Consider the following 21,639-nt stretch of genomic DNA (forward strand, 5'->3'; position numbering starts at 1 on the left):
TTCTGGTACTTTGGAAAAAAGTTAATAATCTGTCTTTCAATCCTGTTCTTTATCTTTACTCCAACATGTTTGGCAGTCTCAATAAAAAAGCCCCACTGTTACATTCATTTACCAAAAAGAATCCTTTACATGTTACATAATGATTTATTGAGCCAAGAAGAGAATGTTCAAAACTGGAGAACTTTCCAAAAAATATTTGTCTTTCTGAAGTCAGTTATACTGCTTCTCTGCCTTTTGGCTAAGATCAAGTGCAGTAGTTCTAAATGAAGCAATAAATAAATAAACACATAGAGTATGCTTGCTTTTTCTTGTCAAATGATCTTGAACAAAAGGAGGGTGAGATGGGGGCTAATTGTACATTACTCTGCAATCTCGAAACATAAATTGAATAAAGGTAAAATGAATACCCTAGGCTACGTGCACTACAGCACTCAAGTACAGATACTTATCAGACCAGATGTCGCCAAGCACTTGGCTTTCATCTAAGACAAATGGTTTGCAAACAGTTCACCTAATGTTGGGCTAAAAAAGGTCTTAACTGAAATTGATTTTGAAAATAGAAATATGTATCCAGATATTTAATATTTAAAGCAAATAAAAAGCTTTCACACCTTGTATTTGTCTTTTGGAAAAATTAGCTGATGCTTATGATCTTGTAAGTCATATCTGATCACTAAACCCATTTCAAGAATTCCACATTGCCCACTATAAAATTCAAGTTCACTTTTTCCAGAATAGGAGTTGGAACAAAATTGCAATGATTTTTGGGGTGCTCTTTCTGGAAAGTATGCTTCCTGTAACATTGCATGATGTTGTCTCCTGTCTTATTACATTGATGTTGTATTATTTCTTTTTTAATACTACTTACTGCACCAAGTAGTTCACAAATACGTTCACAATATACGGTTTACTGATCTAAAAAAAAATAAAGAATGCACAAGGGCAGCATGATAGCACAGTGCTTAGCATTGCTGCATAGCAGTGCTGGAGCGTGGGGTTCAATTCCTTGGGGTGGTATCTGTGTGGCATTTGTATGTTCTCCCAATATTCACATGGTGTTTTCCAGGTGTGCCAGTTTCCTCCCACAGTCCAAAAACATATTAGTAGGTTAATTGGCTTCTGAGAAATCTGGCCCTGGTGTGAGTGTGTGCCCTGTGATGGACTGGTGTCCCATCCAGGGTGTATCCTGTTTTGCTCCCATTGCTTGCTGGGATAGGCTCCACCTACCCTGCAACCATGTGTTGAATAAAACAGTTAGGATGCATGGAAGGAAGTACGAATTGGCACCATGGTAGCTTTTGGAAAGTTCTTGTAAAGAAAAGATGTAGTTACTTTGATTACAGTACATCTGAAAACTGAAATCAATCAACACATTACCAAGACATGCTGAGAAACTGGCTCCTTGCAGAGAGGTGTAAAACATAAGGTCTGGTTCATTGAGGAGTAATTTATAGGAAAATTGCCCCTGAAAAATCTATTGACAGTGCTGGCATTGTCAAATAGAAGACTGTAAATGGTACATTTTGTTCCATGTAATGATAGTCATTTAAACAAGTACTGTATTGTCAGACATAACTCCTTCAAATATTATAGACATTTTTAAAAGCATACTATTTCAAATTTGAGATTTTTTTTCTAATGCTGTCATCACCTTAGACTGAAAACTTTAATTAGTGCTTCTTTTGTATTATTCTAACAGCTCATTTGAATGCACAACATTCCTGTAAGGAGATTATTATTGACAGCATTTGTATAGACACCTCTGGGCTCTCTGTTCTTTTCTTAGAATTGGGGTCATCATTAAAGCTCAAAACACACAGAGTGCATCTCAGCATTTTGAAGTAGTGTCTTTTTAATATTACTACTCAATTATTACAACTCTGATTAAACAGAATAAACAAAGACTAGAATAGTAATTGTAATCCATATCAGTTGCCAGGTCAACACCAGTCCATTGTTTTCAGCTATAGGGATGCAAATTGTAGGAGTGAATATTTGATTGTGTTCTTCCGTGCCGTATAAGAATATAAAAGGGAAGTGTGCTTGATCACATTTTTATTAAAGCAGATCTCTTATGCTAGATGAGTACTGTACGTGTTCCATTCCTGCTGACACTACAGTAGGTGTCTTATACTGTGGCTTGCACTTCCTAACTTCTTAATTCATAATTTGAATTGTATATTCTGCCTTTCTTTGGTTATTCGACTGTCTTCCTGTGCTTTGTGTACCTTATTGCTCTCTTTGTTAGCTTTTCATTCTTCAAACACTGCACTCTTTATTGATTTTGTAGCTCATGGTTAAACCTAGATTTCCCCAGATAACACTATCTTTCACTATTTCTCACTTCCCCCTTTGCAAAGGAGGTGGGGTTGTCTCCTTCCTGGCACTTCACTGTTCCCATTGTTTGCTTGGTCTATGTATCTGCAGTACAGTACTGTATCTCATAATCCTAAAATCTCTAGGAAACCTTACAAAGCCTATAAAGAAGTGAAACTTAATATCGAAGGACATCTTACAAAGATTAATAAATACAGTAACCTGCATTCACTTAATCAAAACACTTGTGAAGTTCCTCCTCTACTTAATGATTTTATGTATCTTGCTTTGTGAAATTAATTTAGTTTAAATCTGAAACTATCTTTAAAGTTACCCCTTCTTTCAACAAGTGTCAGTCTGTAGAGTATTATGGAATGGTCATCAAATTCACCAAGTCCCATCAAATTTCCTTCCAATTATCACCATATTTGCACCCTACACAACATCCATGACCATTCCAGAGGAAAAAAGCCTTAATTATATGAATCAATAAATCTGATTTTGAACTGTCATTGCTAATTATATGCCCTTATTCATCTTATTCATTTTTCAAAAATAATAGAAGAAAATACGTCCTCATATTTTTTTTTACTACTTAAGAAACTCAAAATTTAGCTGATGTGTGGTGAGCGTTCTGGCACACTATGGCTGCCGTCACATCATCCAGGTGGATGCTGCACATTGGTGGTGGTGGAGGGGAGTCCCCATTACCTGTAAAGGGCTTTGAGTGGAGTGTCCAGAAAAGCGCTATATAAGTATAAGCAATTATTAATTATTATTATTATTAAAATCTTTCATTAGAGAATCACTGTAGGTTTTACACAAATAAATCTACGTCATTGCCAATGTCAGTGATAACTGCTCTTAATGAAAATAAAATAACCGGGCAGTGTTTATTGATCTGAATAAACCTTTTCAAACAGTTAGCATACTCAAATCTTTGATATTTATTTTTTACCCAACACTATCTTGGCAGCTGAACCCAAGCTGTTAAAATAAGCAGATACAGTATGTGATGTTGCATACCACACGGATGGTATCATTCGCCCTCTCCTTTTTCAAATGTTCTAGCAGATGTGCATTTTCATTGTCTTCTCTCTATGCAAGTGATATTGTGATTTATACCTCACCTTCTTCCATGCCCATACAGTAATGATAGGTTTATCACTGATTTCAGTTTAATTGAATATGGGTTAAACACAAAACACGTTTCCCTAAATAACACATACAAATTAAACATATGTGTTTTAGACCTCCTTATAAACCTTTCAGAACCCGATTAATTATTAACTACAAACCAAATACCGTAGGGATTTCATTTAAATATCTTGGTGTCACTCTTAATTCTAGAAACTCAGCACAACTCTTTCCTTTCTGGTGTATCTCTTAGTCCTTAGTTTAGATTAGTAGATAAAATAAAAATACAAGTCTGTGCTACAAAATGGCAATTCCAAATTTTAACACCATCCATCACCAACCTTTCTGAGGACTATTGATTTATCTAGTTTCATATTCTGTCCTCCAGTCTTGTCACTAACTCCAGTCCAGTCCAATCACTAACATAAAAAAGACTAGCCCCATTCAATTGAGATAAAAAATCATCTACCAGTATTCCTGTGCAGAAAAAAAATAAATGTTTTATTTATCCTATAATGTTAGCATATTATTTTCTTCTCTACCTTATTGTCTGCTTGTTTTACATGTTTGCATATACAGTAACACCACCTTGGATTGTTTGTCACTGAGGTCTTTTTGTTATATGTTAATTTACCTGTGATATATAACTCACTCTTCCTGTATAAATTAAAATTAAAAAAAAATCTTCTTGTTTAAAGCGTGTAACAATTTGCTTCAGATTGATTAAAAACTGAACAAAAATGTACTCGCTAACCTTCCCTTGTATTGCAAAAGCAAGATGTGAGTCCACTCAAACCTAAGCTTTCGCAATGTTTTGATTTCAAGTGAAGTGAACAATTAGATAACTGTTGCGGAAGCTACTAGATTAAAGCACATGCCTTGTCGAAATCCATTCTGTGCTCATAATTACTGTTTCATCAGCACCTGTGGTAATCAATGGCTACCGTCAATATCTCTGCCTTCAGTGTAGGAGACATCTGAGTATCCAATCAGCACACTTTTATTTCCAGCGTTTTATTTTTGTTCCACACTTTGAAAAACAAAAATCGGTCTTTGCTGCACCCTGTAAATAAGACTGATCTTAAGGGCATCTTAATTATTCTTAATAATTGCATTTGTACACCAATTCCCATTCTAAAAGATCCCAGAGTGCTTTACATATAGAAAGGGACCTACCACATCTACCACTGAAGAGCATCATTCAGCTCAGACTTACAGGGCAGCCATTCAATGTCAGCAGCCCCAGTACCTATCAAACCAGGAAGAGGAGTAGGAAATTGCTTCATCTGTTTAATTAATGGTCATGAACATCTTCTACTTCTGTTGTGTCTGCAAGTTCTTCATCTCTTAGTGAACTTTTGGATGTTGAGAATGTACTGAATTGAGAGCAACAAGATGACCTTTTCTTGACCTCACTGCTTGCTGCTTAGTGGGGGATGTTTTGGTCAAGTGAGCTGAATCACATTCAGCTAGCAGTACTGTATATCCCAAGCACTGAGAACACCTAGGTCATTTTAACATACAGTACCAAGTCCCTGTGCAGCCAACAGTAATTACCTGCTTCAGGTTAGCTTCCTCTTCACTGCACAATACAGTTCAAACACCAAAAGATGCTTTTGTGTAACATGGATTATGCATATTCGTGAACCTCCTTTACAAATTTATCGGCAACTGATTTTATCACGATTGCAACTAAATTTCTCACAGCTAATTTTCCAAATTGCACTCCATTCATGTTCCTGATATTTTTTTACAAAAAATTATGACATGGTTATTTGTTATTTCATTTGCAGAGACATATTGTTATAAGTAAAGCATATTTTAACAGCTACAAATATGCTTGGTCACACTGATATGATTCATGCACAGACGTTCAGACTTTCTTAGTGTGAGACAATAGTTTGGATGTTCTCTTTCTGTTTGCTGGATGTGCCTGGACTTAGATGGACCTGTGCAAGGCTTTGGAGTAATCAGCTGAAGTCTGAAAAAGGCTTGTTTTATGATGTCATTGAATATTGATCTTTCTTTTGTTTACATAGTGACATTGTCTGTTGTAAATTAAGTCAAGCTCTATAAATCTGCTCTAATAAAGAAATAGGACATTGTATATAGTGTTTGCTCTTGTTCAAAAGTAATTGAGCTGTTACTCTATTTGTTAAGCTTGCAACACACTTTTCAGCATTCAGCTTTTCAGCAGGTTTGATAAATGAAACATGTTTCACTTTCGGACCAAAAATGTAAGAAATTATTTCCAAAATATGCCATCTATATTCTCATTCTAAAAAACTAGCATTCTTCAGAATTCCACAATTATTACAACTTTTTGTATTGTTTGAAGGCATTTCATGTTGATTGTACATGATCTTTTTAAAGATCAAAACTTACTTTATAATAAGAATCTTCATTAGATACAATATTAAACAAAAAAACTAATTATCAGTGAGTTGGGATCGTAAAAGGCTCTGCAAAATAATATTCTATTTTAAGTTACTCGTCTTAATTGCATGCTCTGAATGGAGCTTTAAAAAAAACAGTAGTGGCCCATAGCCACCATTTTTGCTTTTATTACATTTACAGATATGTCCTTAGGGTATCTGCAAGAACAAATTTGCCAGAATCAAAAATATAACCTTTAGATTTAAATACAAAAAACCTGGTTTTTGAAGGCTGTGTGACACAGACAAAGGATTTTAACAGTATTATTCAGATAAAACCTCAGCTGGTAAAGGAACCATTAATAGAGAAAGAAATGTAGAACATCTTTAAAGAATAATCACAGCCCTTTTGAAATTAATGCAATTTTAACTCTAGGGGTAAATTCTCTGCCCCTTACAAGACCAAGGAACAGAAGGAGTGACAGTGTTAAGGACACAAAACAGCAAACCCAAGCAGAGCAATTAATACAAGCAATGTGAATTGACATCAGATACCATTCATGTACACATACAGTACTGTACTATGCAGGCAGACACAGGAAACACCAAAATGCAATCAGTAAGCAAATACAAGTGCAACTATTTTTACATTAATAATTCAGCATCCCATTTCCCCACATGCTTAGTAAATGAGCCAGTGCAATTAGTACTCCTTCAAATCCATGATCTCTTTGACTGTTTGTTAGTCCCTGCACATCCAAATTCATATTATTGTCAAGCTGTCACGCTCGTAAACCCTTCCTCTTAAGGATGCTCCAGCCCTTCCTAGCTTTGTATTTATCTCTTGCACCTGCCTCCGGTTCCTGTCCCCCGTCCTATTAAAGACAGACGCTCCTGCCAATCTGGGCTCAGCTTTGGAAGATGGACCCCCGAAAGCCCGCCTACCCACGAGTCCAGGAGCAACTCGATGGCATCCGCTTCACAATGGCGTCCTGACCATCTGGGTCTGGGACTGGAGCGTTTGGTCCCGTTACCCCCTTTTATTGTCCGACCCTTTGCCGGATCCCGCTCCAGCTTTTGTTTGTCTGTGTCTGGATGGATCTCCCGGTTTTGGACATTGGATCATTCTTGGATTTGCTACGGACTCCCTTGGACTTGTTTGCCTCGGACACACCCCCCTGAACACCAGCGCACCTTGGACATGCCCCCTGTTTTCCTTCCAGCCCCTTTGCATGCTTTTTCCCCGTGTTTTCCTCACTCCTCTCCGGATTGTGCTGTCTGCATAGGGACCTGAAAGAACACTTCGTGACACAAGCACCATATTCAGACAGCTTGGCCAACTGGACAAAATATATGTACAAAACAGATTCCCAGATAGATTTATTTCTTATCTAGGTTCAAAATACTGTAACGCAGGAATATTAAAAACATTTTTTTGTACCATTACATATTTGTCTTCAATGTATAAATGTGGATCCAATGGGAACAATATTATGGAATATATTATTAATTCATACATTAACATTCTGAATGGCAATGAAAGTATAGAAATATTACACAATCCCAAAAAATCATATCATTTATATTTTTAGGTTCTCAAGATATTTCAATATCGTTTCTATTGCCTTAAAACTGCATCTTCTAGGACAAAAGATACAAATTCTCCCTTAATTCATTTCACCGTGATCTGTTCTCCAGTGGGCCATAATCTTACTAAGCATTACCAATGCGAGCATCATTCATATAGGCATTGAACTTTAGTAATGGATGGAGTGAGTCCCCACCTGTAGGCACAGCTCTTTGAGGTCCAAACACAAGCACTGCAACCCCTACTCTGAGATCAGCTATCTCTTCTGTAATCTTTTTCTACCAGTTACTAACATAAATCCATGTTCAAGTTTATTAAACAATATTTATTGAACTATGACATTTGTCTGCAACTTTATTTTTTGCACTTGAACAAGGTTGCAAAGTAACAATTTCCATTGGTCTGCTTTTTAATAGAATTTGATTGTAAATGAATAATTCTATATCCTGTTCTTTAGAAACAGTAAAAGCAGGGTAAAAATATATCCTTTAGCCAATGTACATATTGCCCATACTCATACACAATGGCCTAGAAAATAAATTACAGCTGGATCAAGCTGTGAAACAAAGTTCAGCTTTTTTTGAGATCACCAGATAAACCGGCCATTGGTATAATGTGTAGGAGATAAGAGACACTTTGTCTCAAGGTTAAGCAGATTTGATTTTATTACAGAATTTTCTGGATGATGGTGATACCCAAAATTAATAAATGCACGTGTGACACCAAGGAGTATTTTCATGTATATTTAATTTTTTGTTGAACAAAATCTATGCAACTTCAGTGACATCTTGTGGTTCAAGAAAATATCACTGTATACAGTAATTGTTTTGTTTGTTTGAGAATTTACACCTGTTCCTGTTATGAACTTATTCAATATTAAAATACATAAAATACATAAAATTATTGAGGCTTCCAAATCATGAGATCTGAAACTTCTGTTCCATATTATTAAAGAAAATCTTCAGGAGCGCCACTTCTAAGAGAAGAAAAACATCTGCATCAAAGAAGAACAAAGAGTTATATATACTGTACGTCACCTTTCAAGTTATAATTTTGTCCTTTTCATATTCCTCAATGTGTTTTTCTGACATATATGCTTATGTTTTGTCAAACAAAACAATGTAATCAGGCACATCTATTTTGCAAAGTAAAAATTAAAAGTTATTACTTTTAAAATTGCATTAAGTCCAATACCAAATTGAGCAATATACTGAAATATTTAATACAATGGAACAAGTAATAGGTTTATTCCATGCTGAAAAAAAGAAGAAAGAGAACACAACGTTTCGGCCGTGGAGCCTTCTTCAGGTGTCAGGTATTTAATACAATGCTTCTGAAAACAAAATATTAGTTTTCTGTATATACATATATATATTCTGTTTTGTTAGGTTATATGGAATCACCTTCTGTAATTGAATGTGATTGAATTCATACACAGGTAGTTTTTGACATATTGTACATATTTAACATACTGTGTTTTTACTCATTAAATAGTTTATATTTGCGTTTTCCTTTACACCAGAGATGGAAGCTGTTCATAGGTTAAAAGTGACCCACATAATCTATTCTGTCAGCTTTTCTTTACGATTTGGCAAAAAATAAAAGATAGGATCAGCACATATCTTCAGTCTGCTATGTGAGTTTACAAAAGAAACTAATGATTTACCTGCTATGGTCGCTCTAGTATCTATCTAGTGGTCAACTACATGTGTGTTCCATAATGTAGGTACATAAGGCAGACTACAATTTAGAATTTCTCTGTAGTCTCTTCTGGCAGAATTAGAAAAGTAGCTACAGTACCTGTATCTCACAAAACAACACACAAAAAATCTCATTAATTATTACTTGTAATCAACTCATTATTACAATTCAGATAAAAGGTGTAGTGGGCTCTTGCCTTTAATGCTGCACACTTGTGAGAAATGTAGCTAGTTACACTATAACAAAATGTAGATTTTGCTTTCTGATAACTCTTTGGTTATCAGTATTGAAGGCCTTTTTTGTGTTAGCACTTAAATCCTTCCACACATTCTCACAGAGTAAACAATGATCACTTCCTCATAAATTTGTGATTTACTGTATCTCTCTTTGCTCTCTGCTGCTGTGTTGCATTATATGGCTGTAGATTAAGATTTAAAGATTAAGATTAAGATCACAGCTTGCTTTTGTAAACCACAAAAGTGTCTGAGAAATAAAGTGTATGGTGTCTTGCTGCTTGTTATTTAAATTTAAGAATTGTTAACTTCTCCTGTGCCACATGGTTCTGTCACTTTAGGAAAAAATATTATTCTAACAGTTTATCTTATAGCAAACATCACAATATATAATATATATTTAAATATATATATATAAAATAAGATTAAATTTGCTTTTTAATTTCCTTGGAAAGACTGACATGTGACACTAATTTTCTTTTTTTTGTTAAAGGATCTAACTTGATTATCTGAATAAGCAGGGCAGTCAGTATTAGATCTTGCCAATTAGATTTTGTTGTAAAGTTGTAAATTTTACAATTTGTTGTGCTCAATTTAATCAGAGTCCAAAATTTAATTTACGCCCTACAATCACTGGGGCTACAATCATTACTCCAACAGCAAAACTATACCTAAAAGACTGACAACAAGAGACACTTCTTCACAAAAAGGGTGGTGAGAGTCCGGATTAAACTGCCTGGCCGTGCTGTTGAAGCAGTTTCCCTTGAATCGCTCAACAGCTGAAAAAGAGCTGAATAAACTGCTATTGCTAGCAACCAAATAAGTAAAATGCCTCTTCTGATTTGAGACCTTTTTTCAAGGTTTAACTTCTATGATTAACTCTATTAAACGCCTTTAACCATTGAGAGATTCTGGAACAGAGTTAATATAGCCACGCAGTAAGGTAGTGTGAATTTAAGTGCTGCTCTTTCACAGTTCCTGAGTTGTGGGTTCAAGTTTCATTTTGGGGAGCCTTCGGTGCAGAATGTGTTTTCTCTTAATGCTCCAATTTCCTACCACAATCCAAAAATGTGTTGACTAGGTGAAGTTATGTCTCTAAATTGTCTCTTTGTGTGTGTGTCCTGTGATCCTACCCAGATAATTGTCCTGCCATGTGGCTTGTGTCTGCTTGGTTAGGATCTTCTTCAGTGTAGCCCTTCAGATGTGTTGGCATGCTTTATACCCCACACAAACGGTGAGGTTATATTCTGTACACAAAAAGTGAGTGGAAGTGAGAAGGCCTACTGTATGTGATATTATTAGGAACATTACAAAAACATTGTATAAACTCTACAAAAATCTGCTTAACCTGTCCTTGAAGTGTAGTCAAACCAAAATAATCTGTGAATTTGAAAGTAAGAGAAAGTTGGCAAAACAGAAGAGGCCATTTCGCCCATCTTGATCATTTGGTCTGTAGGTGATGACATAATGTAATTGAAAGACACAGTAGAATTGGCTTTGACAAAATGACTTGTAGAGACTCCAACCAGATTCTTACAACTTTTCTGTAGAGACATGCCTTCGGTTTTCAGTTTTAAATGGGCTTTTCCTTAGTTTCTATTTGCGTCCTCTGGTTCGAGTTTCACTGTTAATTCTGATGAAGACTCCATCTCTTAAATTCACAAATATAAATGTTTTGTTCTAGATGAATGCTTTTATAACATAAAAAGGAACTATTAATCTCCTCATTGAACACTAGTTTGTAACTAATCAGGAAAATAATAAAACAGAATCACACAAAAAATAAATTACCAGTATATGGAAGCTGTTCTTATACAAACCCACATTGCTTTATTTCATATATTGTACTGTATAGGGAACAAATTAAAAGCAGAAATTCTAATGAATCTGAAGTCACATGGGCATTTTGTCTCAAAGGACACAATGTTTTATATTCCATCCATCCATTTTGTAACTGCTTCCTCCCATACAGGGTTGTGAGGAGCTGGTGCCTATCCCAGCAAGCAACGGGCACAAGGCCAGTTCATCACGGTGCATGCACAAACACAAAAATGCACACACTCACACCAGGACCAGTTTATCCAGAATTAAGATCACTTTACTAGCCATATACAATTTTTGTTGTCTGTCAAAAAGCCTACAGTACCTACAGTACAGTACCAATATGTCTTTGGACTGTGAGTGGAAACCAGAGGACCCAGAGTAAATCTACACAAACAGGGAAGATCATACAAACTCCACACTGATAGCACCCCAGGTCCAGAATTAACCCCAGAGCACCAGAGCTGTGAAACAGCATTGCTAACCACTGTGCTACCATGCCTCCCCTAATTTGTTTAATTTAATAATTAATTAAATAAGTACAACATAAACATGTTGAATATTTTGCATTGCTATCTATTAGTTTTTGTTGTTTTATGTTAGCTATAAGATCATAACATAGTTTCTGTTCTTAAAATACTCTAGGTAGATTAATTAAATTTCCATTTCTTTTTTGTTTTCAGCACTGTACATCTCTCTTCTTTTCTCAAAAGAAGCTCCTAAAACTCCTATTGCAAAACAGCAGGGCTAGCATGTTCCACAACATGAAAACAACAATTCTGCTGTCTCTTTGAATGTCTAGAATCCAGGTATTTGTTGCTAGGAGACCTGCTTTATTCTTGCTTTTGCGTAAGACTGTGGGTTGAAAAGCCTGCAGCATGCTGACAAGACAGCTGTGATGGTGTATCAGAACAGAACTGATGGTGCATCACTCATATATAATAATAGATTTATATATAGTTTTGTCTTTTATCTTGCAGACATATACTGTAGCTGTATGGTTATCATTTCCATGCAACTTTTTAATGAGGTTTTTGTAAATGCTTATTGTACCCGTATGGTTTTCAGGAAACTCATAATCCAATTTTCACATTATGTAGGGGAGTAATTGTGTACATCAAACACATTCTGAAACATTAAAAAGTTTGTATTTAAAGAAACGAATGGTTTATTATCTCAAAAACTACCTTATATTATTATTATTATTTTATCATTTTTATGCTACAATACTTAATGTTCTATTTACAAAAGATATTTGAGATTCATACAGTTACATATATGCTTATGTAAAGCAGGACACAACCTGGACACAATATACAGTTGCCATGAATGCCTACTTCCATTGTTTAGAGCAAATTTAAAAAAATCTTGCAATTTACTGTATCTTATTAACAGAAATGCATGTTGATCTGTCTATAGTGATTGTGAGTAGCATATATTTGACTGCTTTATAGCTTGTGAAATAATTTGCCCCAGCGAACGTATCACTTTTGCATTAAGGAACAAGTAATAGGTTTATTCCATGCTGAAAAGAGAAGAGAGAAAACACAACGTTTCAGCTGTGAAGCCTTCTTCAGGTGAAACGTTGTTTTTTCTCTTCTCTTTTCTGCATGGAATAAACCTATTACTTGTTCCTTTGCAGACTACGCATGCTGACGCAGATACTTTACCCACCTGTCTGGGAAAGCAAGTGGTTCCTGTCTACACGTCATTAGTTTTGAGGTGTTGTATAGATAGCACTGACGCCCTCTTCTGGATACTTTAAACACTGCACTTATCTCAAAGAAAGGATGATGAATGAACAGATCAGTATAGATATCTTGATTCATTTTCAGTGATACTTCATATTGGAATCATGGTTAATATTAGCTTGGAGGTGTGGACTTCACAGACTATCTTGGTCTTCTGAACTGGACATCTTGGATGATCAAGAGAACTAAAAACGAAACGTCAAATTCTAATAAGTTGGGTAAATCCAGAGATCTCCAGGCTTGATTCTTCCGGAGAATGAAGAAGACTTCAGGAGCTGAGTTTTCTTTTTTCATGTTTGATGTACAAAACACTAAGCTCATGTTTCTTTATTTTTTGTGAGCAGACTTTTCTGTTTTTGTGTATTATACTTGTAATCTGTAGAAGTATAAAAATGATATGGGCAATGTAAGACACTGAGAACATGTACTGTACAGTATGGTCCTGAAACAGTCTTTAGGGCATCAGGCACTATGAACAAAGGAGTATACATGAACTATTAAGAGAAATAAAGCTAAAATATTTTGAAAAACTTCTTTAGTAAGGAAAATAAATATTGTGTTCTGATTTTGCTACCTAGAGAGAATTGCTCTCTTTCAGAGGTATTAAGGTAAAGTTACCCACAAGTAACACGTTGCCAATGGGTTTAAAACATTAAGTAGCAACACCAAAATTAGCTTTGATTTATTATGTTATTTCGCCAATGGACCCTCACACTTTACAGTAGATATAATCTTAGGTGACACTAAAGGATGATAATTCTGCATATTCACAAACACTCATACACAATCCAGGTGGTAATAAAGTAACATAAACATGAGAATCAACTTGGTGTTTAGGACAGATGTTTGATGTAGGCCTAAAGTTGGAAAACCTTCCAGGACATTTATCATTATTATTTCGAGTGAAAGCATGATGTGGTAAAAGGCTGTCAACTAGAAATTAGACTTAATACCATAGGTACTATAAAAACATGTTTATGTGAATCATTCATAATGTCTCTTCTTAGAAAATGATATGCTGGAGCACATCCTCATATACTTAACAGAGAGCGGCACTTTCACTATGCTGCTTTGTTTTGTTAACCACCATTCTAATGATGGCATTGCAAATAACAGCTGTGTAGGTTGTTGCAGTTATGATTAATTGCAGTGCATTATGCCAAGCATAGAATAACGTCATAAACTCAAGTCATGGAGAAGGATCACAGCAGCTTTATTAAAAAACAAATGTGCAGTACCAATGATAAAAATCAGCCATCCAGTTATCTGGCTTTCAACTACGTTCATTTTAAATTAAAACAGTTATCAGTGCCAGTGCTTTTATGTAAAAAGCACTGTGTTTAAAAAGTAAAAAAGGCAATGTAATACTTACCAGCTGATTGTACATACATGTAAGATATCATCAGCATTTCTCAAAAAACTATGTAACATGAGTGACTCATTACAGAGAATTACATTCAAAATATATGAAGGCAAATTAACTTTTAAGAGAACGTCAGAGAATGTAAATTAGTTCTCTTCCTTGAGGCAGCATTATTCTTGCAGCTGGTTGACGGCTAATTAAAATTAAAGCTATATTATCTTTTGATCGTATTGGATCAGGCATTCTTATCTTAGCAGTTTTCTGTGTTCATTGTGGGACAGCAGTGAGGCTGAACATTATCAGTAAGAGCTGTGTTGTCTGTTCTCTGATTGGCACTAAAGTGCCACAACTTGCTTTCCAGATTGCAGAAACAAAAATGCCTTGGCTATGAACATTTTTAAGAAGAGTTATCACAGCGTGACAGCAGCAGATGGTCAGGTTGAATAACAATTGTCTTTTATGAATTGGAGGGCACGGCATGGAAATTAAAAGTAAGATTACAGATGTTTTCCATGAATGAGAAGAGATGGATGATAATGTGGACAGAAAATGGGTCGGGGTAATTTAACTGTTGAAATATTACCAATTATATTTTTTTTAAATATTACTAACCCTAACTGGAACAACTAAATACATATTTTTGCAAATTTCAAAAATGCTCAATATCATTACTTTTGGAGAGGAAGCATCCATTGCCCACTAAGGCATTTTTCAATATATTTTCAACCTTCTGTAACAGCTCACTGATATAGAAATACAGTAGCTTACTTACAGGAAATAGTAGTCAGTGCTTACTGCTTTTTGGTGTATGGATATGCTACAGTATATTAAACTCATGGTATTCATACAGTATCAATTGTGTTGTTCCCTGTATAAGCAATTAACTAGATAAGCACTTACAGGTTTCCTTTCATTAAACTGTCAAGTTAACATGATTCCTTTGAAAACAATCAGTTTAATGTGATACAGTACGTTTGGATACCCTTTACAGAGAAATACTGTAGTTCGCCTTTGGACAAGAAAGATATTAGATATTAAAAGATAAAGATATTGATAGGGAAGACCAACTAAGAATTACTGCAATAATAAACATAACTATCAAAGGCAATCAAACAGATAACCCTTTTTCGTGTTTTATTTTCTTGTAGCATTATGTTTACTTATAGTGATTGTGCTGCTACAGTACAGTATGTACACTGTAAAGCTATATGCTAATTGTTGTGTACAACAAACCAATTGAAGTGAAGATTCAAGAGTGATTACTCTGGCAGAAGAGTCTAACAAGTACAGAACTACCATGGAGGAATTGATGGCTATATGACTGCATAATGATGATGATGCTTTATATTTATTATTATTAATACTGAATGACTGTTTTCCTTCAGGAAATTCTTGATAATGTGACAAGTCTCCCAAAAGTGCATCTTAATAAATGTGACTCTTAATTAATAGACATTTTTCTGTGAGTCACTTCAACTGGATATAAAAATAGAAATACCAAGCCCGCAAACAAAAAACCCTATCCAAGTACAGTATATAGCACCTGTGACCTGAATTACATTTCTGCCTTAAGCTCCTCAAGACAAGAAATGAATTAGAGCTGCACAAATTTGCATTCATCTCACATCAATAGATGTATTTCATGTTACCAACAAGGCGTGCTTACAGATCTGAACTTTGAAAAGCCTCAAAAATAGAAAAGAAGATTCTGTATTGTTTATGTTTGTTAGTTTTTTTGACCAGTGTTATTGACTCTTGTTTTCTTGAGATATGCGTTGTATCTGCCCGTAAAAACTCTTCAATAAACCTTAGTATTAATGAACTACTCTGCTTAAAGCAGCTTTGAGTAATCACAGAATTGAAATATTATTTGCAACTTGATATGCACTTTACTGTAATGCGCTAAATGCTATTTTGATCAAAAAGAGTGTTATTATTAAACAATGCTATTTGAACAGGTAGTATATTCATAATGTTGCCAAATTATAATAATGAAGTCCTTTGCATCATTATTTGTATAATTGACTATATATGTTTGAAATTCACAGTTAATATCAATGTTCTAAAAAAGTATGCATATTTGGAAAATGGTGTTATAAGCTGTGACCACTAGCAGGTAGTCTTGTCTTCCAAAAACAGTCATACAGTTTCTTGACAATATTATAGAATAACGTATGCATTTATACATTAAAGGGGAAAAGGACGTGGTTTTCATACCACAGACGCTTGTAGGAGTGGCGTGAAATATGCTTCAAAAACATTTTAATTGAGCTTCTAGATATTGATCTCTTATCGTACAAAGTTAAACGATTTAAGCAATAAGGTATTGCAATCCTTATTATTTCTCTTTGTATAGTCATAACATACATTTTCTGAGTATTTTTAGTCCAGCATTCTTATAAACGTGCTATGATGATTTGCAACAGTCAGTTTTTATTCTTTTAAATAATCATAAACTAAAAAGGCAAGGTGAAGTACTGTAAATGTCTAAAATACCCAATATTAATGCGCTACTAATATTATGCAGAATAATAGTCATGCTGACAGTGCATTGTACAGTATAACGTTATCACCGATATGTGGGAATGACAGACCAGACTTTTAAGATAGAAGCTTAATTTACAGCCACTAGGTGAAGCACTGTCTGTCTCTCAATGAGTATTTACTGTAGTATGACATAAAGCACGTGAGTCTACTTAAGATTTCTGGCCGTTTGGGCTTTCTTGTCTCAGCAGTGAATAATGTCTAAACTGAATATTCAGTATTAAACATTGGCGTGACGGAACAAAACCACTAAAAGATAAGGCTGGGAGAGAACTCTCTGTTACATAAAAACAGCAGAATGCTTTAGCTAACCTGATATCCAAGAAAGAAAGCGCATCTTTTTGCCGTAACAACAGTTAATGAGCTTTTTCCAGTGAAAATAGAGATTTTCAGAATCACTGCTCAAGGGATAGATAAAATATAATAAAATTATATTCAAAGGATCTCTATTCCTATCAGAAAACAAAATTAATTGGTCATTAATGCTAAAAAAGGAGTTTGATCTGTAATTGTAGTAGTTCATGGGAAATACTGTTTTTCTTTTTCGCATACAGGACGACAGATGTATTGCTTGGTATGTGAGTATATGTTTTGTTAGTTAACCATAGAAAATATAAATGTGTATCCTGAACTTGCAGCTTTAAAAAACACAGATTTTTAAATTAAATGTTGTTATTTCATTTTCATTTTGTGTATTGAGCCACAGTATATACTGTATATTGTACTTTTCAATAAAAATAAACATAGTCGGGACAGTTATTTTTTTAACAAAAACAAACCAACTTAAGAAGAACTGTATCTACTGCATATAGCATTCAATAGATACAATTATAACAAATATAGCACTGATACAAATATAGCACTTAGTAAAAAAACGGGAAATCGGGTCTTGTCATATTTGTATCAAATGAGTTATTCAAAATATTATCCAAAGCTGTAGTTTTCAAACAATGTAATGACATTTTAAGTCATACAAAAAAAAGTTTACAGTCGTTTTTAATTGAATTAATTGAAACAATACTGGATATTAGTTTAAAGGAAACCATATTTTGTTGACTAATTTAATCGTTTAAAAATACAAGAGCTCCAGCAAATCATTATATCATTAACATTCCTTCCGGAATCTGATAATAAAGTAGGAACGACCTGTATGTGTCTATCATTTAAAACATAAATCCTCCTGTTTTACTGCTAGAAAAAAATAAGCGAGTCTAGAAAGTCCCCTTTTAATTTGAGCCTCAGTGAAGAGATTTTAAGTGATTATTTTAACTTAATTCTTATTTGATGTGTTATAGCAAGATGAGATAGCAGTATCTCAGATAAACTACAATTCTTTTTGCCTTAATAACACAGTTAAGCCACTAGGGATATTGATTTGCCTGCCACATTTCTTTTTTCTGTGGTACCATTAGGAACCATACACCGTTTCCCAAATTTAAAATGAATGAGGAAAAAAAAGGAGTCTATATCCCCTCCTACTAATCTATGATGCAACGCTGTTCCAATGAAAACAGGTGGAATTCCCAGATACAACCAATCACTGTCTCTTCCCGAATTATCCAAGTAGGAGAGTGTGTATGTATCCCAGACATGGCGCTGCCGTGAACTGCGAATGCATAAGCTAGTTTGTTGATGTAATTTAACGCAGAAATCACGGTGTAAGAATCATTTTTCCCCATACTGCTTCTTCGAATTCCGCATTTTTGCTAGGTTACCTTTTTCTTACTGTAGAGAAAGCGGATCGCTTATTGAAGCATATGAACTGTAACGTTGAACTGAGGAAGTGTGTCGACTTCAGTGTTTGCAATTGCTTCAAAGTTACATTAGCTACCTATTGGGTACTAGCAGCACAGTGACCTTTCGGACAAAAACGCACTGCAATGGACTGCTGGAGTTAGGAAGTTGAATCAGCTTAATCGCATCGGTTATCGTTCAGTCTCCCGTTTTGATTTTTGAATACTGATACACCCCTTAAGGTGATCATGCCGGGGAAAACCAAATACAATTTAGTTGATGATGGTCATGATTTGAGGATTCCTTTGCACAACGAGGAAGCATTCCAACATGGAATCAATTTCGAAGCGAAGGTAAGATACTTCGTATTCCTTTCACGAGTCCCAGTAGCAATTCAACCTGAGAGAATGTTAATGTTTATAAAAAACAGAGTCTTTGTTGTTTTTGTTGTAAAATTATTTGTCCTTTTTTTAGTTAGTTATTGATGTCTGATAAACTTTTCTCTTTAAGATTCACATCTTAACAGCTTTAAACTCTACATTATTTCTTACACAATGCCTATTAATTATTTCTTCAATGCTTTTTTGCCCGCAAGCTTTACGGGTGTTTTATTAGGTTCTTTCCAACTGTTTTTCATTTTTAGTACATTGGTAGTCTGGATGTGTCAAGACCGAACAGCCGAGTAGAGATAGTGGCTGCAATGAGAAGAATTAGGGTAAGTTCTTGTTCATTAGTGTGTTCCTGTGATAGGTTCTCTGATGGACATTGACCTGAACGTTTAATAACACACGATTCTTTCTGTATAACTATTCACCTTTTGATATACACAATCTCTGTTTTTTTTTCTCAATATTGCATCTATTTGCATAGTTATTCGTTGGGTTTCGTAAAGACGGATTGCTGACTATCCAAAAAGTAAAACGCTTGATATAGCTTCGTTTTCTCTTAGAAGAAAAGAAGGCAGTATCAGTTACTGGCCGAGTTCCAAAGCCGTAGAGCAAAGTGTAAGAAATGTTTACGCCGCTGATTACATTTCCAAGGCAAAGTCTGTTTGGATTCACAGGTAATAGTGTATGAAGAGTAGCGTTATTTTAGTTTATTTTTCAGTTAGGGCTTCTGTGGTCTTTAAACCAAATGTATACAAACTTAAAAGACGCATTGTAGCCATTGAGAAAGCACATACCTACGCAGTGTAAGAACAGGTTCATGTCAAAGTAGACCTCTTTTCTGCAAACATCCCTGTCATAAATGAGCGGACTGCAGAAACTTATAGGCTATGCAAAGTGTGTTGTATATTTTATGGAAATGATATCCAAGCTCACAATGCCCTGTAATACACAGACGTACAGTAACAATAGTATTGGCAAGTACCCTAGCACAAGTTTACAATAGACCTATTATTTCATCACCTAGAGCAGGAGGTACAAAATGTCAGTCCTGGAGGAGGTCTTAAATCCTCAAGGAATGGGGAAAAAGGCTTAAACAAGTCCTTTGAAGCCAACAATTAGATCATTTAGGTGAATAAGAGCTTGGTAGAAAAAAAATGCGCAAACTTTGCTGTCCTCCGGGACTGGAGTTGTATGACCCTGACTTATAGGATATGAATTAAGAAGCTGGAAGTGATACAACTGGGCTTTTGTAAACAAACAATTCAAGTTTAAAGGGTCAGTGTGGGGGTTTCTTGACTAGCAGTAATGCAATCCAGCTGTCACACTTGGGTGGTGCCTGTTTACTTTTCTGTAAATTAGTTTTCTTTGTGTACCTTAAGTAGACATAAACGCTGAAATAATTTGTATCTCTCTTTAATTAAACCCAGAACTCCGATGAAAGGGCGCCTTTCAGCACATCACGCTCATCTGGTTCAGTTCAGCTATAGTCCCATAGATAGTACTGGGAGCACCCATCCCCCGTATGAAATCCTATTGCATCCCATTGCCCTCATTGGCAGGTGCTCCAGGAGTTATGAGGTACTGTAGTATTGCTAACCACTACAGACCATACTACACTTAATGAATAATGAAAAAAGAATTGAATGTTCTATAATATGTAAAGATACTGTACAGTATATCAGTTTTGTACTTGCTACATGTAGCTGATGACTACATATATAATATAAATGTATTAATAATCTCATTGCATGCTGTTTACAACAGCCATATCATTACATTATTAGAGGATTTGGTTGACTAAAAAACATTTAATCTTACCGAGGTTACTGCTTTTTTGATAATGGTATATCTGATGGTAAATTATGGGGACAGCACCTGAAAATAACCATACTTTTTATAACTTACATTTAATTGTTTTTGTAGTTAAATACAAATTAAGTGGGTCATTGATAATTCTTTGAGTGGTCATGCTGAGTGAAACTTTCCAATGTGATTTTTTGTTTTAGCAAAATGCTATCAATATTAAACATTTCTGTCAGTTACCTGTCATTTCTATCAGTAACCCAGAAACTGACTTCTTTGCACAGACCAACAAGAAGCTTTTGTGCATATAACGGGATGGGAAGAGGAGCTGGTACTGTATATCGGCTTTATCACTGAGTTTGAGAGCCTGAACGTAGTGATTTCTTGCTGACATGTGCTGCAGACATTCATCTCTGATGTTGAAAAGGAAGTAACAAGACGGACAGAAATAAGTACTTTGAGGGCCAACTCTATCATTTTTACAGTATCTCTCTAGAAGGTGGCTTTCATGAAATAGGTTTACTGAAGTTCACAATGTTTATGTTTTTGGGGTATGAGAGCAGAAATATTTCAAGTCATCCCCTGAATGTGGAGAAAAGGGAGAAATTAGAAATTTGATATTGGAGAGAAACGAAGGGGCTTCCTGTGGTATTTAACGTTCTAAATAAGAATTACCTGTGTGATGAGGTGTGGAGCTTTTTTAAGTCATCACAACTGATTGGCTGATTCCAAATGGCAAGTGAAAGCTATTGGATGACAAGTAAAACGAAAAAGGAACGTGAAATTTTTCTACTATAATGATATAGCACCATTACCTTTGAAAATATTTTCAACGTATCTGAATATTTTTATTTTATTGCTTATTACCAGTCCATTTAAACAAT

The 21,639-nt window shown here is 35.0% G+C and overlaps 1 protein-coding gene across 1 annotated transcript in view; it reads left to right on the forward strand.

The window, feature by feature from the left end:
* The first annotated feature begins 18,389 nt into the window (after nucleotides 1–18,389).
* The window catches only part of nos1apa (nitric oxide synthase 1 (neuronal) adaptor protein a), a 115,269-nt gene continuing 112,019 nt past the window's right edge, over nucleotides 18,390–21,639 (forward strand). Inside the window, exons 1-2 of the mRNA XM_088926852.1 lie at nucleotides 18,390–18,916; nucleotides 19,207–19,278. Coding sequence (XP_088782978.1) covers nucleotides 18,812–18,916; nucleotides 19,207–19,278 — 177 coding nt within the window. The 5' untranslated portion in view covers nucleotides 18,390–18,811. The remainder of the gene's footprint in view (nucleotides 18,917–19,206; nucleotides 19,279–21,639) is intronic.

The sequence above is a fragment of the Atractosteus spatula genome, chromosome 11 (genome assembly GCF_055471065.1).
Source record: "Atractosteus spatula isolate fAtrSpa1 chromosome 11, fAtrSpa1.hap1, whole genome shotgun sequence".
NCBI classification, from domain to species: domain Eukaryota; kingdom Metazoa; phylum Chordata; class Actinopteri; order Semionotiformes; family Lepisosteidae; genus Atractosteus; species Atractosteus spatula.